Source organism: Macaca thibetana, chromosome 3 (genome assembly GCF_024542745.1).
Source record: "Macaca thibetana thibetana isolate TM-01 chromosome 3, ASM2454274v1, whole genome shotgun sequence".
Classification (NCBI taxonomy): Eukaryota; Metazoa; Chordata; class Mammalia; order Primates; family Cercopithecidae; genus Macaca; species Macaca thibetana.
The window spans coordinates 72,774,833-72,791,622 of NC_065580.1; the positions used below are offsets into that span (position 1 = coordinate 72,774,833).

General features: G+C 35.1%; 1 protein-coding gene across 1 annotated transcript in view; it reads left to right on the plus strand.

The window, feature by feature from the left end:
* The window catches only part of VPS50 (VPS50 subunit of EARP/GARPII complex), a 118,367-nt gene extending 104,086 nt beyond the window's left edge, over positions 1-14,281 (plus strand). The window contains exons 23-28 of the mRNA XM_050785362.1: positions 2,405-2,553; positions 3,654-3,750; positions 4,820-4,978; positions 8,891-9,012; positions 11,137-11,326; positions 13,570-14,281. Coding sequence (XP_050641319.1) covers positions 2,405-2,553; positions 3,654-3,750; positions 4,820-4,978; positions 8,891-9,012; positions 11,137-11,326; positions 13,570-13,689 — 837 coding nt within the window. The 3' untranslated portion in view covers positions 13,690-14,281. The remainder of the gene's footprint in view (positions 1-2,404; positions 2,554-3,653; positions 3,751-4,819; positions 4,979-8,890; positions 9,013-11,136; positions 11,327-13,569) is intronic.
* The last annotated feature ends 2,509 nt before the right edge of the window (positions 14,282-16,790 follow it).

Here is a 16,790-nt window from a genome sequence, read left to right on the forward strand (position 1 = left end):
AGAAGAAGGGGAGTCATGAATGACTTTAAGGTTCCTTACTTGTTTCTTATCAATAACTACCAGAATTAAATAGGATAGACAACCAATTGGTGCCAAACAGTATTTAATTTTGTAAAATTTTTTTCTCCTTTTTTTTTTTTTTTCCTGCTGGAGTAGGGTTATTTCCTTTTTAGAGGGAAATGAATGATGGAGATATGACATTAATTAACTTGCATGGATCCATGATCCTGCTTCTCCCTAGAGGAAGCACAGTTATTCCCAAACTAACTTTTAAATGCTAATTGAGTAATTAGAGATTGAAAAGAGACACTGTCTTTAGGAGAAGATAGGAAATGAAATAAAAGATAAAGAATTAAACCATTTTCTAACTTGAAAGGTTTTATAAATTTTATTTGCATTTTGCTAAATTTATAGGAGTAAATTATATGTATGCATTTGATGTCTCATTTATTCATATGGAAAATAATTGGAGATTTGTTACTATAAAGTTGCTTTAAAAAGTAATCTGGCTTTATATATTGTACACTATTAGATGTGTTTACATCCAATTTTGTGCTAAATTTTCTTTGAGGTTCTTTTAAAGCTATTTTGCATTTAAACATTTAGTTTTGCTATCTGCCTACTCATATGTTCTCACCTTTAAACTCCATAATAGAGATAACCATGGAGTGTTTTCCACACTGAAAGTAGTACATAAACTGCAGGGGTTGTATTATATAATGTTTAGCATCTCTTCTAACTCTGTCATTCTATGGTTCAATCAGCATTTTAAACTTTGAGTGGGGGCAGGGGTTAACTTGTATTCAGGTTAACTTTAAAAAACATAGCTGCACTTTTGTACTATGAGCTATTGCTTAACTTACATAGCTTTTATTCTATTTTTTTTTCTTTTTGTAAATTTCTCTCATGAAATTTTTTTTCAAAATTTAATGAATGGAGTTTGTTGCCATGTTAGTACTGCAAAACTCTATACTTAAACTAAAAGTATAATGAACATTTGTAATTCAAGCTCATTGTTATTAGAAATAAAAAGTTCTTAATGACCTTCACAGTGAAGTGACTCTGGATTATACTGTCATCAGTAACATTAAGATTCCTACAGTCTCACTGCCTTGACCTCTCTCCTTTGTGCCCCAGAAAACAATAATTAAAAGTCTCTTTCTCTGACGTGTAATGCGGCAACTATTCAAATAACTATTATGATGATGTCAGTATTCTAAACAGCCTTCTTTCATGTTCTCTGTACAAAGGGAAACTTATTCACTGAAATAAGTTTATATTAAGTTAAATATTGAAATATTTGGAGTGATTGGTAACTCTTGAGCTGGCAGTCTTCTGGTACTCTGTCAGCTCCTCCAGGTAGCCAGCCTTGTGCATCTTTACCCATGATCTCAAGATATTCCCACCCTCCTGGCAAAAAAAGATGACCAGTATGCCTGTGAGTTGAAGTGAGTTTTTGTTTTTTTAACTGTTTGCTAAGAGCTTAGTAAAAAATGAGTCCCTTGCTATGTATTGAGGAGAAGTTGAGTAAGTGTATCTTTGAAACTCTTCCTTTGCCAACCTGTTTGTTTACAATATAGGGTATGTTTATATGAAGTCAAAGAATGTACATAACTCATATCCAAGGCACTCCTTGCCTGGCATCAGAATACCTAGAAAGGTAAATTAGTAATGAGAAGATTTCTAGTGAGTATATCATCAGATGAAAGTAAAACTGAGAAATTTGAAGTCTGATGAGTTTTCCTGACCACAAATTAGACTGCATCACTCCTATTGACTACATGGCTGTATACCTGAATCAGTGGTTCTCTCCTGGACAGTGCTGTAGGGCCTGGCACATCCTGCTTCCTGGGTATCCCTTTCCTTTGTTCACATTGACCATCTTCCTTCTTATGAGTAGTCTGTCCCCAGATATATACATTTGGCTCTGTTCCAGTTTATAACTTCATTCTAGTCCTGCCTCCTTGAGATTATATACCAAGGTAAACTTCATTAAAATTTGGGTGCGAGATGGTTAATCAAACCATAATTTTGGATTTTATCAGTGTGGTTCTCAAGGAGTAATCATATTTCTCTCATTTACAAGTTCTTGAAGGCCATCTCACTATTGTTGCTATGAAACATCTGTCAATTCATAAAGAGTCCTTGTGTTGACAGACTTTAGGTCATGCACAGATGGTAGCATTTAGATTTGGATGATATTATATAGGCTCATTGTCAATTAGGATTAAAAAGAAGGTTCCAATAGTTACAAAACATGACAGCAGGATAAAAAGAACTGAATCTAAATGTAATTAACGTATGCCCCAAGAGTATTTTAATTTTAATTCTAGTTATGTCAAAATCACGTGATTTATTACTGTTAGATTTGTTATTCCAGGTTATATATGTATTGTATTTTCAGGAAGTTTCTGCTGATCCTACTGCCACACTCACAGCAGCAGAAGAAAGAAAGGAGAAGGTGCCAAGTCCACACCTCAGTCACCTGGTGGTTTTGACATCTGGGGATACATTGTATGGGTTGGCAGAAAGAGTGGTAGCCACGGAATCCTTGTAAGTTGTTCAAAACAGTTGCATTGCCATTAAATATTTAAGAAAGTTTATAAAAGTAAGCATTGTTTAATTAGACTTCTAGTTAGCTGCATACATCTACCACTTCTAAATATCACTTATATGTTTCTGGCAAGTATATTCTAACACAGATTACCAATTGATTTTTTAAACTGCATGGTTGGTTTTTCAGTTATAGAAATGGAAAGAAGGAAATCTTTTAATTTTCAGTCTTTAACAACATGATCCACGCTTTAAGTATAGCTTTAGGAAGCGTTATACTATGCTTCATATTTTCCTATTGATGACTCATGATCCTAGGAGAAGCTGTAATTGCATTGTCAATTTAGTGCTAAGTATAATTGACCCTTGACATCAATAAGAATGCTTCCTGACCTTTATAAATCCCCAGAGTTATTAATACAATTAACGCATATAACTTCTGCATTTCTATAAAATGTAGTCCAATATAACGTAAGAGTTTTTGCATTAATAACAAAAAGCAGAAAAAGACAGTGCCTGGATGCAGTGCGTCTGCAGGCAGTAGTCCAGGCTCCTTCACCAGCCCACTGACTCCCATTCCTGTATCCAGCCTCTGGCACCTGTCGTTCATTTGTGATACTCAGCCAAGTTACAGTTTGCTGCCTATTAGAAATGTTGGGGTTACTTCTGAAAAGTGTCAGATATTAAAAGTGTCAGATATTAAATCTGAGATTTCAAGAGTCTGTTGTATATAACTGAATGAGATCTTTAAAAGAAATCCTTTAAAAAATACCCTTGTGTTCTTTTTTCAACCTGCTACTCTGGGCTCACATCTTACATTTGAAGCACATGACCCTACACCTCATCGTAAGCTGCTTGGCTCCTTTGAAGTTGCTTTTCTTTCTCTTAAACTTCCATTCAGTCATAAACTCAGCATTATTTATTGTGTAGATTATAAATGAACATGTCAAGTGGTATTACAGGGTCATCCACTAAAGTGGAAAGTAATTTTTATTGTTAAAGTTTTGCTCAGAAATGTTAAAAAAATACTTATACGAAAACATGACAGGCTCTAAATCCTACACAATTTGTTTACACAGTGGGTTATTTATTCCCTTTAGGGTATTCTTGGCTGAACAGTTTGAGTTCCTTCAGCCGCATCTGGATGCTGTGATGCCTGCAGTCAAAAAGCCCTTTCTTCAGCAGTTCTATTCTCAGGTCAGATATGGTCTTGTATGTCATTTCAACTGTGAGCAAGATAGGATACAGATTATTTAGATTTGTTTGTTTGTTTGTTTGTTTAACTAGAAGTCAGTCTTGAAAACCCAGGAGAGCCAGATAGAGTGTTCATTTATTCACTCATGAATTCCTGTGTTAAATACATACTATTGAGCACCTCGTGTAACTTTTAGACTAGTGAGAGAGAAAGCACCAGTTAAAACTATTAAAATAAAGCATGATAAGTACCGTGGTAAGGGAAAAGTGCCATGAGGGTATTTAACCCAGAGTGGAGGACAGGAGAGGCTCTGGGTGGGAGAAGGTTATCTAGAAAGGCTATCTAGAGGAAGTAATGTTTAAACTGGACCAGCAAGGTAGAGAGGGTGAATGAGGGATGGGTTCTAGACAAAGGGAATGGCATATGTGAAGACCCGTGAGAAAGGGCATGGTGCATGCGAACAGCTGAGGAAAGCTCGTTGGAGTAGGGAGGAGGTCTGGGAATGAGAAAGATGGCTGGGGCAATCAGCAGGAGCCACTGGCATATAAAGCACCCTGCTTCAGGAGTTGGACTTCATTTGGAGGGCATGGAAGCTCCTGGAGGGTTTGAAACAGGTGAGTGGCATGGCTGGATTTGTGTTTTAGAAAGAGTTTTCTGGGGGCATTGTGAAGAAAGAACTGTAGACGGCAGTCCTAGAGACAGGAAAACTAATTTGAAGGCTGCTACAGTATTGCAGGGGAGAGATGGTGGAATCCTGACATCATGTAGTGGGAGTGGAAATGGAGAGAAGTAGAAGAATGTGAGAAGTAATTGCTAGGCTCCATGAAGAGCTCTAGTTCTTTTACAGTTGCAGTGTCAATGGCTTCAAGTTTATTGAATGTCTCAAAATTATGTTTTGAGTAAGACCTTTGCCTTCACTCAAATATTTAAAATATTTTTGTAGTTTAAATCTCCAAATATATAGTGTTTTATTTTCAGATATGATATATACTGGAAACAGGGGCAAGTATTCTTTATCAATATGATACTTTTCGAAAATAATTGTTTCCATTTCTGTGAAATTTATTTCAGACAGTCTCAACTGCCAGTGAACTACGCAAACCAATTTACTGGATTGTGGCTGGTAAAGCCCTTGATTATGAACAGATGCTGCTCCTCATGGCTAATGTGAAATGGGATGTAAAAGAAATTATGTCACAGCACAACATATATGTAGATGCACTATTAAAGGCAAGTGTTCTGGGAAACACCTTTGCTAAAGATCAATCTACTAAGAGAAGTGTTCCTTTATTGCAGTTGCTCTAAAATAGTAAGATTATCGTTATTACCACATTTCTAGCATTGTGGTATTAAAGACCCTGAATTGAAATAGGCTTATTTTCTGAATTTGTCTTCTATTAGATTTAAGAATACATCATAGACTTTTTTAGCTTTGTTCACTACCCATTTTGAATTGTTGTATGTCGTGGCTGACTTTCATATTATGTAATCTCAGTAGCCATCACTATAATGACAAGAAGATATTTCAGTTTAATTAGAAATTATTTCTGTAGTTTAGCATAATATTCATTAGCAAGAGACCATGCCTCTGATTATTCCGAGTAGAAAATCACACTACTTTTGCAGTGTGTCATACAAACACCTCTTTGGAGTCAGTGACCTGTGTGTATACGTTTCCTGGAAAGAATTGTGGTTTTTTTTTTTTCACTTATGCATGAATAGATACCTGTAGATCACCTGGTATGTGCCACACACTGATAGAAGTGCTGGCAGGATAGCTGTGAATTCGGGAACTTATGTGCCCTCAAGGAATTTACATGCCAAGGCAGAGATAGCAGTAAAGAGATAAATTGAGATATAATGTCAGATGATGAATAATGCTGTGAAAAAAACCAAAATCATCTGAAGAGAGACAAAGAATGACAGGATGTGGGTGGAAGAGGAAGACCATGTATTTGTCATGCTCGGAGAAGGACCCTGATAAGGTGAGACTGGAGATGAGGCCTGCGGGAAGTAAGGAAATAAGGTGTGGAAAGAGCATCTGAGAAAATGAAAGTAACTTTCAGAAAAAATTTTTTCATTTTTGTAACTGAAAAGAAAAATGTCCCTTCTTAACCTCCTCACTTTAATCTCATTTACACAATCATTCTTACCTGCTTAGACCAAGTCAACAAATAAGAGCCTAGGACATCTGAGAACCAATGAACAGAACCATAGATTTAAAATGGAGATGGTAATGGAGTTTCTTCAGTCACCAACTCCCAGCAATTTATGGTCCCCTTCGGAGGCCTAGGTTGAAGACCGTGAGGCTGTCTCCAGACTCCGGGACTAATCATGCCAACATCAGTAAGCAATTGCTAGGAGTTTCCATAGAGATCTTAGCGGGGAGTGACACCAAGGGTACTCTATATTTGCCACTCTGGAATTCAGAGATTATTGACCTTGAAAGATAATCAAAGCAATAACTTGGTTTCTAGAGCACCCAGGAGATTTCAATTGCAAATTTTCATTTGGAATGTAAAAGACAAATGTGATTTATAAATAATGATACCCCCTTTTTTTTTTTTTTAACAATTCTGTTTTTGAAAAAGTGGATCTATTTTTTATGACATGCTGTCTTAGTCCTTTAGGATACTACAACAAAGTTCCACAGACTAGGTGGCTTATAAGCAGAGCAGTTATTTCTCACAGTTCTGGAGGCTGGGAAGTTCAAGATCAAGATCACGGCTCAGGCAGATTTGGTATATGGTGAAGGTCTGATTTCTCATAGATGTCACCTTGCTGTACCCTCACATGGTAAAAAAGGCAAGGCAACTCTCTGGGGCTCTTTTATAAGGGTGTTAATTCCCTTGGTGAGAGCTTGGCCCTCATGACCTAATCACTTTTAAAAAGCCCCAACTCCCAACACTGTCACCCTGGGATTAGGATTTCAACATATGAATTTAGGGAGGACACAACATTCAGACCATAGAACATACTAACCATGGACCGTATAGGGGTGCAAGAGAAAAAGACTTCTGTGCTCAACAAATACACATACTATGAGGAGGCTGCTTTTTTCAGTTATTTGTTATTCCAGTTATAAGAAAGAACTCGTGTTATTCAGATTATTAACCTAGCCCAATTTTTAGCAGCTTAAGGCCTTCTTTAAGCATAAAGATTAATTATCTGTGGTAACGTTTGTTCTTTCTGTTACTTTTCTAAGTCTCAGCATCTAAGTCTAGACAGTTTGCTTATGTTGCCCCAAAAGAATCATAAGAAAAATGAAATGTTTGTATGATTCATTTTATGACAAGCATTTTTGAACATTGAATTTAGCAATAAGTAGAATGTTATTTTGTACAGAAAGCATTTTATACATATAGCTTTATCTTTTAAATATTGATGAAAAATATTGAATTATGACTCTTGAAATCCAAAGCAGTTTAAGGAATGCATAAATAAATACAGTAACAAATACTACTACTCTCCTAGATCCATGAAATGAAACAACAAAGAGCAATTATACAGTTTTGATTTTTCGAAGATAAATTTCATGAATTGACAATCCACTTCTTTTTAATGATTAAAAGCAATTAATTGTTAAAAATAAATTAGCAAGAAAAATTGTGATTTAGGAAGAAGCAGCAAAAGAGCAGAGGATAACACAGTTATCATTATGTGATTGCCTGAGTGGTGATCAGATTAGATTTTTTTTCTCCTATGTGTTGTTAGAAAAGTTGAACACATGTCAGTCATGTTAAACATTGTGTAGCTTCTCTATTCAGGTAACTAAAGAAAAATGTCATTTTAAGATTTCTTTTTTTTTTTTTGAGACGGAGTCTCGCTCTGTCACCCAGGCTGCAGTGGCAGGATCTCCACTCATTGCAAGCTACGCCTCCCAGGTTCACGCCATTCTCCTGCCTCAGCCTCCCGAGTAGCTGGGACTACAGGCGCCCGCCACCACGCCCAGCTAATTTTTTGTATTTTTAGTAGAGACAGGGTTTCACCGTGTTAGCCAGGATGGTCTTGATCTCCTGACCTCATGATCTGCCCGCCTTGGCCTCCCAAAGTGCTGTGATTACAGGCGTGAGCCACCGGCCCCGGCCCAAGTCTTCTTATATTTGAAATATATTGCCAGGGAAGAGTCAGCAGCATTTACTTCATTAAATATTAAATGAGTATATTTAAATAGTAATAGTCCAAAGAGACCAAAAACACATTCATTGAAAGCTAAACCTTCTGCTGTTTCCGTCTAATTATTGGACTTGTCTAAATCAGGTATATGTATTTATATTTTTAGTACGATCATGTCATAAAAGACAATAAAAATACTCAGTTTTTCTGTAGGTAATAGAAACTGTGTTTTATTGTTTCCATTGTACTAAAAATTTGTGGATAGAGTATGATTTTTTGACCATTTGGTGTACAGTTGAGCATCCCAAATTCGAAAATCTAATATTTGAAATAATCCAGAATCTAAAACTTCTTGAGTGCCAGCATGACACTCAAAGGAATTGGTCACTGGAGCATTTCAGAATTCTGGTTTGGGATTTTCAGATTTGGGATTCCCAACCAGTAGGTATAATGCAAATATTCCAAAACTGGGAAAAGTCCAGAGTCCAGAAACGCTTCTGGCCCCAAGCATTTTAGATATGACATCCTCAACCCATATAATTATTTACTTTTAAAAAATGTTTAGGAAAAATGATAATGTATTAGATTGCACTCTGAGGAGTATAGCTACAAATCACAAATAGTTCTGAACTGAACACATATCAAACCATGTTTTTAAACCTGGGTTTCTTGAAGATATTTTTGAAGCCAAATTAGGTCATTGAGCTGTATTAATCTGTACTGACAACCATAGAAAATTTTGAGACATTTGGACATTGTTAACATGGTTTAATCAGTTAATGACACTTACTCCTTTTGCAATAAAATGTTAGTATACTCTGTATTATAACATCATCTATTCAAACTAGTGCATATACATTTTCAAGACCTTCATACTAAGTCCAAATTATCTTTGGCATTATCTTTTTTTATTTTACTTGGTTTGATTATGAGTCTTTTTAAATCTTTTTTATTTAAACCATTTTTATGGGAGAACATTGTGGCATTTTAATGATATTCACAAATGGCTACTATTTGTCTTCTTAGGAATTTGAGCAGTTTAACAGGAGGCTAAATGAAGTTTCTAAGAGAGTTCGAATACCCTTGCCTGTGTCTAATATACTTTGGGAACATTGTATACGATTGGCTAATCGAACTATCGTAGAAGGGTAAGTTTTTCATGAAAGCATTATTTGTTTCTTTAATGACAAATTGTAATATATGAATAACATATGGTATTAATAGTTGGAGAGAATAAGTAGAAATAATGATAACTAGCAGACAAGTTTGGGATATAATTAGAGAAAAAAACCTTAGACCCCACTGTGTCTGTCTTTGTCTCTGCTTTCTTTTCTTGCTAGTGGCATAGACCCAGCTAGTAGATGAGTGAGGAATGCAGAATCTAATGGTTATCTGAAAGTTAAAACTAACAGTTATTATTACCTAATAATAAAATTATGATGATGATGATTGTTATACCTAACATTTTTTGAGCATTAACTATGTGTTATTTGCTGAACCAAACATTTCACAGGATTATATCACCAAACCTGAAATAAACTCTCTTTGCAAGGTACTATGATTCTGTTTCATCAATGAGAGAACCTAGTCTCAGAAAACCGAGGCTTAAAGAGGTTAGGTAACAAGTTCACACAGTTTTTAAAGGCATATGTACCCCTGATTTCTTTTTTTCTTTTCTTTCTTTCTTTCTTTCTTTTTTTTTTTTTTTGAGACAATCTTGCTTTGTTGCCCAGGCTGGAGTGCAGTGGTGCAATCTGGGCTCACTGCAGCCTCCGCCTCTCGGGCTCAAGCAATTCTTGTGCCTCAGCCTCCTGAGTGGCTAAGACTACTGGTGTGTGCCACCATGCCTGCTAATTTTTTGTATTTTTAGTAGAGACAGGGTTTCACCATGTTGGCCAAGCTGTTCTAGATCTCCTGGCCTCAAGTTGATCTGCCCACCTCAGCCTCCCAAAGTGCTGGGATTACACGTGAGCCACTGCACCTGGTTGTACTCCTGATTTCTGATGGCAAAAATCAGCCCTCAAAACCCTTATATCATTATTAATAATAATCACCATCATATCATTGTAAGCTGTATAAATCTTTCATGTGTTGAAGTTATAGATCTATTAATAGTAATTTTCCCATTTACTCAGAGACCATGCTTACTCTGCCCATAACATCTAGGATACAAATAAGGATCAGTAATACATTTGAAATATCCCTGAGAAGCAAACAGCTATTTCAAAGACCCTGTACAGTGCTCTAGAATTGCACATCAGTTGAATTTTCACACTATCATTTGTCTGATTTTCCTTTTGTTCTCATTTGTTATACAAAAGAATGTATTAGAAAGTGGGAAGGTGACAGTGACAAGCTGACAACAGTCTTGGCACTCTGTATTGAAACCAACGGTACTATAAATTATAAAACGGCTGTGTTAACAATCACGAAGAGTATTTTAAATAAATTTGTTTAATTAAGTAGAAATGTGAATAAATATTTCTGTATAAAATACTCTTTATTTTTTTTTAAAAAAAAGCTTGGTCATTTTAAATAAAATAAGCTTTTATTTTCTTGTAACTTTCCTTAGGATAGGTACCTCATTCCCACAGTTGAATTTTCCATGTTTTGTATGATTGATTGAAGAAATGAAACACTGACTTAATGAATAATAAAGTGTTGTATTGTTAGGGTTAGTATATTTGTCTTTATTACTAGTCCACCTTAAAACACACTGTTTCAGTAGTGTAGAATGTCAGAATAAGTCTATAAACTTTTTATCACGAAAAATATGTATATACTTTCTATGCTTACATGCTTACACATTTCTTTATGTTTTCAGAGTATTCATGGGAGAATTATTTCATTTGTTTCTTTTGCATTGAATACTTATAATATTGAACAGTTTCATAAAACTAAGATTACTTTGAAGTATTTAAAGCTTAGTTTTATAATAACTCGTGGCAGCCAGATTAACTGGAATACCAGTTTAACTTTCTTACAGACGATTATATTAATTGAATACAGAGAACTATGGTCTGTAGCACAACAAAGTGCCTTGAACTCATTGGATCTCTTTGCAAATGAGAAAATTGAGGCCCCCATAGGTAAAATGACAGGGCACAAACACAACCTAGTCTTTCTGACTCAAGACTTATGTTCTCTATTTCCTATAACCCTCTCATTTCTGGGCAATCTGTCCAAATATAGGTTAGAGAAAACTTCAAATACCCGACAGTTTTTGCTTCTAATTATCCTATAATGTATTTTTTTATTGTTTTGCATCTTAGATATGCCAATGTCAAGAAGTGCAGTAATGAGGGTCGTGCCCTGATGCAATTGGATTTTCAACAGTTTTTAATGAAACTTGAAAAACTAACAGATATTAGACCCATTCCTGATAAAGAATTTGTGGAAACTTATATTAAAGCCTATTACCTAACTGAGAATGACATGGAACGCTGGATCAAAGAGCACAGGGTGAGAGCTGGAAAACAGTTAATTAAGTTTTTATTCCTTTTTCTTCGTGCTGTTCTTGTCGCGTGTGTTATTTAATCCAAAATCATGAGAGTGAAATATAAAGAAACATTTACTTTTTTAATACAAACTACTTAGGTCAGTTCTTTACCATTTTCAGACTAAGGGCACTGTATCTAAGCAGTACCCTTTGACTCATCAAATCTTTTTTAGCCCTTTGTGAACTGTTACTGTAATTATCTAGAAATACAGCCAAAGTCAAGACATTAGCTAAATTTTTCCTGCAACTATATTATAGGAAAAGGCTGAAGTTGATAAATGCTGAGACAGATTGAATACAGAAACAATGAAATGATTCATAAGCCATAATCGATTATGTAACTTAAACCTCACACAAACCTTCTCGTACTCCTCAACAATGAAATGGTAACATCGTACACACTGACATGTATTAGTGATGATTGAAGACATTAATATTTAAATGGGTAAACTTAACTTGCATCTTACATTAGATTTTGCCTTTAATACAGATTTGATTATTTTTCTTTTGTATGACTATATAGATAAAGAAAAATACTATTGTTACGTAGGATGCCGAATTTTTGACACAGTTCAACTCAGTGTGCTTGGTATGGGAAGCTTTTCTGTATATGGTATGTGTTAAAATCATCACCAAATCCTCGTTACTTTGATAACTCAAGGGTTCACATTTTCTTAACCTATGAATGTCATACGTAAAAGCTAAGTCAAGTTTTATTTCATTTGGGTAAGGAAATGAATTATTTGTATATACCTGCTCAGACTCATCCTTTCTGGCCTTAACGCTGTAAAGAGATAAAATGAACATTAGCCTAGAATGTTCACGTTGGCCTGAATCTTATGTGAATGTCCCCACTCTTAGTTGGTTTTGGATCTTTAGAAGCAAAGTAGAAATGTATGTGTTATTTTTAATGAGTTTGGCCAGTAAGCCAGAATGAGAAAAACTTCACCACGTTTAGCCCCACTGACATTTGAGAACCAAAATGTTAAACCTAGATGCAGATGGACTGCTGAATGTTGCTAGAATCCATTTAGTAAAGTAAGCTGTAAACACTTCTGGGTTGGTACTGAGGAAAGGGTTTTGGGAAAGAGTACAAAGTAGCTGAGGAGAAAAGGCGCAGCTCTAAATACACATTATTTGATGCAAGAATGATGCCCATTTTTTGGATTTACTCTTTTAATATAGTGGACTGATTTTTTCTTTTCAGCTTAGTACTTTGAAAGAGCTTTAACTGACTGATATTTGTAATTCAGTGACATTTCCCCAGCAGCAGCAGGGACACTCTTTTCTGTCTTTGAAGGAAACTCCCCAAAATGTTGAGTCCAGTGATTACTGATGATGCATCCTCACTGAGTGCTGAGTGGTTAAATGAGATTACTTACCAAGTGGGGACAGGTGCTCTCAGAGATCAGATACACAAGCTGAGCAGTTTGCTAAGTTTTTAAAATCAATTCTTTCTCCTGTTTTGAAACTGTACTATATTTAGTGGTTACCTTCAATAAAGACACATTTTCTTATTAGATAATAGTACACAGCTATCTTTCCCTATCTGAACTCTTGCTATTCAACCTCCAGTACCAAATCAATCTGCAGAAATTTCTGATGAATCCCTGTTTATTCTCATCCTGGCAATTCAATATCTGAAATTCAGGAACCAGATGGATTTGGATTGCAAAAGATACTTGTAGTCTTAATTTTATTTGCAGCTCCCCTGACTTTGTGTTCTTTGTTACCTTATTCATTCGTTGTAGAAGAGTTGTTGTTCTCTTGTTGGAGATTTTTTTTTTTTAACTGAAGTGTTTACAGAATGTAGAGGACCAGAAAAATACTTCATCAGTAGCATTTAAAAAATTTGAAATGTCAATGTATTTTGATGACTCAATAACAAAGACTATCACAGAACAAGTGTAAAGTGTGTGATCATCAAAGTAGTAAGAAGCATATGCATGTCAGATTACTTTGCCATGTTAAAACAGATTCTAGTGCTTACTATTTGAAATGTGTACTATAGTATTCTTATTTCCTCCTATTACAGCTCAGTAAACAATTTGCCTTTCATTTGCCAACTGTAATTTCCACTGTTTTTCACTGGTTTATAATGCTCAGTAACTATCCACTGCACCTGAATATCCGCCTATTCTTTTGTTGCACCAATCAGATACATTCCTTTTAGGGTACTAAATTTGGATCTTTCTTCTTTGAGCAGGAATATTCAACGAAGCAGTTGACCAATCTGGTGAATGTTTGCCTGGGATCCCATATCAATAAGAAAGCAAGACAAAAACTTCTAGCAGCTATAGATGATATAGACAGACCTAAAAGATAATGAACACTGCTCTTTTTCCTCAATGGCATTGATCCTCACTCAACATATATGACCTGAAAGCCAGTTTTTTAATGCACTTCTGACAACTATCTGCTAAAAAATCTTTGTGCATGTTTTTTTCGACTGGAAAGTGAAAAACATTGAAATGTGTGTGGTGTTCTCATGACTTTTATATGCTGTGGTCTCTTCAACTTTTGGTCTCATTTGTTGTAATCTGAAATGATATTGTTGCCTTGTCATAACAATGGTTATGTGACTACAGTTATACATTTTACAGAAGAATGTACCATAAGTATATAATTAGAAGAACAGTGGCTTAATATATGTATGGGAAGTTTATGGAGAATGAAGTTGGCATTTTTCTACCCTCTGAGCTTGGTTCTTACTAAGCATAATGTGAGGGTGAATGTGTAGTATCTCGTAATTATGAGCACTGCATGAGAATTAAAAAACACGTGTAAGTAACATAGATGAAAAATCAGTATGTTCTCTGTTTTTAAAATGTCAAAGTTTATGTCAGGGTTAATTTAGTTATAACAAAGTGATCATAAATGATGAAATGTAATAAATATACTCGAGTATGATCAGCCTATGTGAGACTACATTTTGATTTTTTGTGTGGCATGCAGATGTCATGAACTATAGTGCAGCTTTTAGCGTGTTCTAATTTTAATTGTTTTGTATCCTGAAACCAATGGTGAAAAGTAATTTCATTGAGTGTGCCTTTTCAATGCCTGAGTAGCATACAGAATCATGATTATGAGATTTTCTTTTATCTTTCTTTATAAACATATGGTTTTTTTTTTGTTGAAAGTTTTGGTCTCTTTAAATTCACATTTTGTCCTAGGACAATAAAACCCAGGTCAACTGACTCAGGAAGCAGTTGTCTGCTAGTCACGCATATATGTATGGTCATATGTTCACTCTTCTTAAATATCTGCCTTTTGTAACACAAATGTAAAATAATATCAGTCTAGCCAATGATGAACTCTGGAATCCACTTAGTCTTCAGTAAGTATGTGTTGTTCCTCTAAACTTTGCCCTGAAGCCAGGGATCTTCTCCTAATATATGTGACATGAAAATCCATTTTCCATGTACTCTTACCAACTATCTGATAAGGAATTTTGCGTGTGTTCTTTCTGACTGGGGTGTGGAAGACATCTAAACTTGTGTGGCGTTGGTCCAATGATTGCCATGCATGACCTGTAACATCAACAGCTGACGGAATCCTAAGGAATCATGTGAGAAACAGGCCTTGGGTCTTGTGAGTCTCTGGGACCTAAGGTGATAAAATGGATGGCACAGGATGGCATGTGATCAAGCATGGAGGTGATAAGGAAACAATTGCTACTCTGTGTCCATCAGCCCCTGTGATGTCTGTAAGTGCACAGTGTAATGTGAAGCACTTTCAGAATATGCTTGTGTGTGTCTGTATGCTGAGTGTTTTCATCCTCTCACTTCACAGTTCATTTACTGTCAGTTTAAAACTTTCCTCTTGTAAAAAGGTATGAGTTTGGTGCCACTGTGATTTGCTTGTGGCTAGATTACGCACTCGTGAAGTAGATTCTGCCTGTAGCCATTATTTATATGCAGCCACTTGAAGAAAACAAACATGAGATAAGCTGGGTCCTTGAGTTTAAATGGCACATTTAGCTGGGCACATAAAGAGCTAATCAATCTTTTTAAATTTTCAATTGATGAGGAGCTGCTTATTTGTCTTTTCTACGTGGATTTCATAGTTGCTTCCTTTAATTTCTACTTTAGTTGGCCCTAGATAATATGAACAGTAATTACCTGCCTGGTAGAGCCCAGTGTTTTCCAAGGTAATAGGAATTGATACAAAAGAATTACTTATCTTGTTAGAGACTCAGCCATGCAATCTGACAGACATTTTAACCTACCCTTACTTTGCTCTCTCCATCTTCAAATGAAATGGTGAATATTTTTAATGCTTTTGAAAAAAGTTTCTTTGGTTTTTGGTTTTTTTTTTTTGTTTTTTGTTTTTTGTTTTTTTTTGCATTAAAAGGTGGCTCAATAAGTGCTAGCTAGCATCAAAACAGTAACAGGAGATTTGAGTCATGAAATTACCTAATCACAAGAGAGTTACCAGACATTTCTCAAATACTTTATACAGTAATATTGAATTATAACCATGTAACATTTTGTGAAACTAATTTTAAGATAAATAGAATTGAAAAGCTGAGAACGTAAATAGAATTATACATGTTCCAAAAACTACTATCATTACCAAAAATGTATTCTTTTGAGTCTAAACTTTCCTTAACTTTGATATTTTCCATGAAAGTGTCCTGTAGAATTTACCATGGGAGCATGGTAAATTAGCATTCCCTGAGAAAGAATGATTCTTTCTACAAATACATTGTCTTGCATTTAAAAATGCTAGGGGGACACATAGCAATTCAAATGAACTAGTTTGCTTTGGTTTATAAAACCAACAGAGATCTTGTAAGTTCACTTTAACTAATAAACTCATTTACACAACTTATGAAATGAATTTCTCTTGAAACCAGGGCCATATGGTATTTTACCATATCTTTAAATAAAATTTCGTTTCAAAATTTCTATTTGGCTGAGTGCTAAAGTGAAACTTTGTTATATTAAATACCTTTTTCTTTACTTACCGAAAAGTAGTAAAAGGCTTGTAATTTAATTCACCTTGTAAGCATAGTTGTCTTTTGTAATAAAAAATCAGATCTGAAGATGAATTGATGAATATAAGTTGTGCTCAAAGTATACAGAAGTACAGGGTGGGGGGGATTTCCGTATGTATATATACACACATACACACACACACACATATATATTTCTCTTTTGGAATAATTTTGATTCAGATAAGTGGTTAACAAAATGATACTTGGCTTCTGACAATGATTAATGACAAGAGAATTATTAATACTCTGGTGTAATCTTTGTAAATGTTAAGTCTGGTGCAGCTTTCTACAGATTTTTTTTATTGTGGAAAATATTTGCTCAATTCCTATCATCCACAGATTTATAAAGGCCATGAAAAAGTTTAAGCAGTACAGCTCTCACAAGGACAAAACTGTGTCAGATTTATACAAGAGAACTGTTAGCTGTT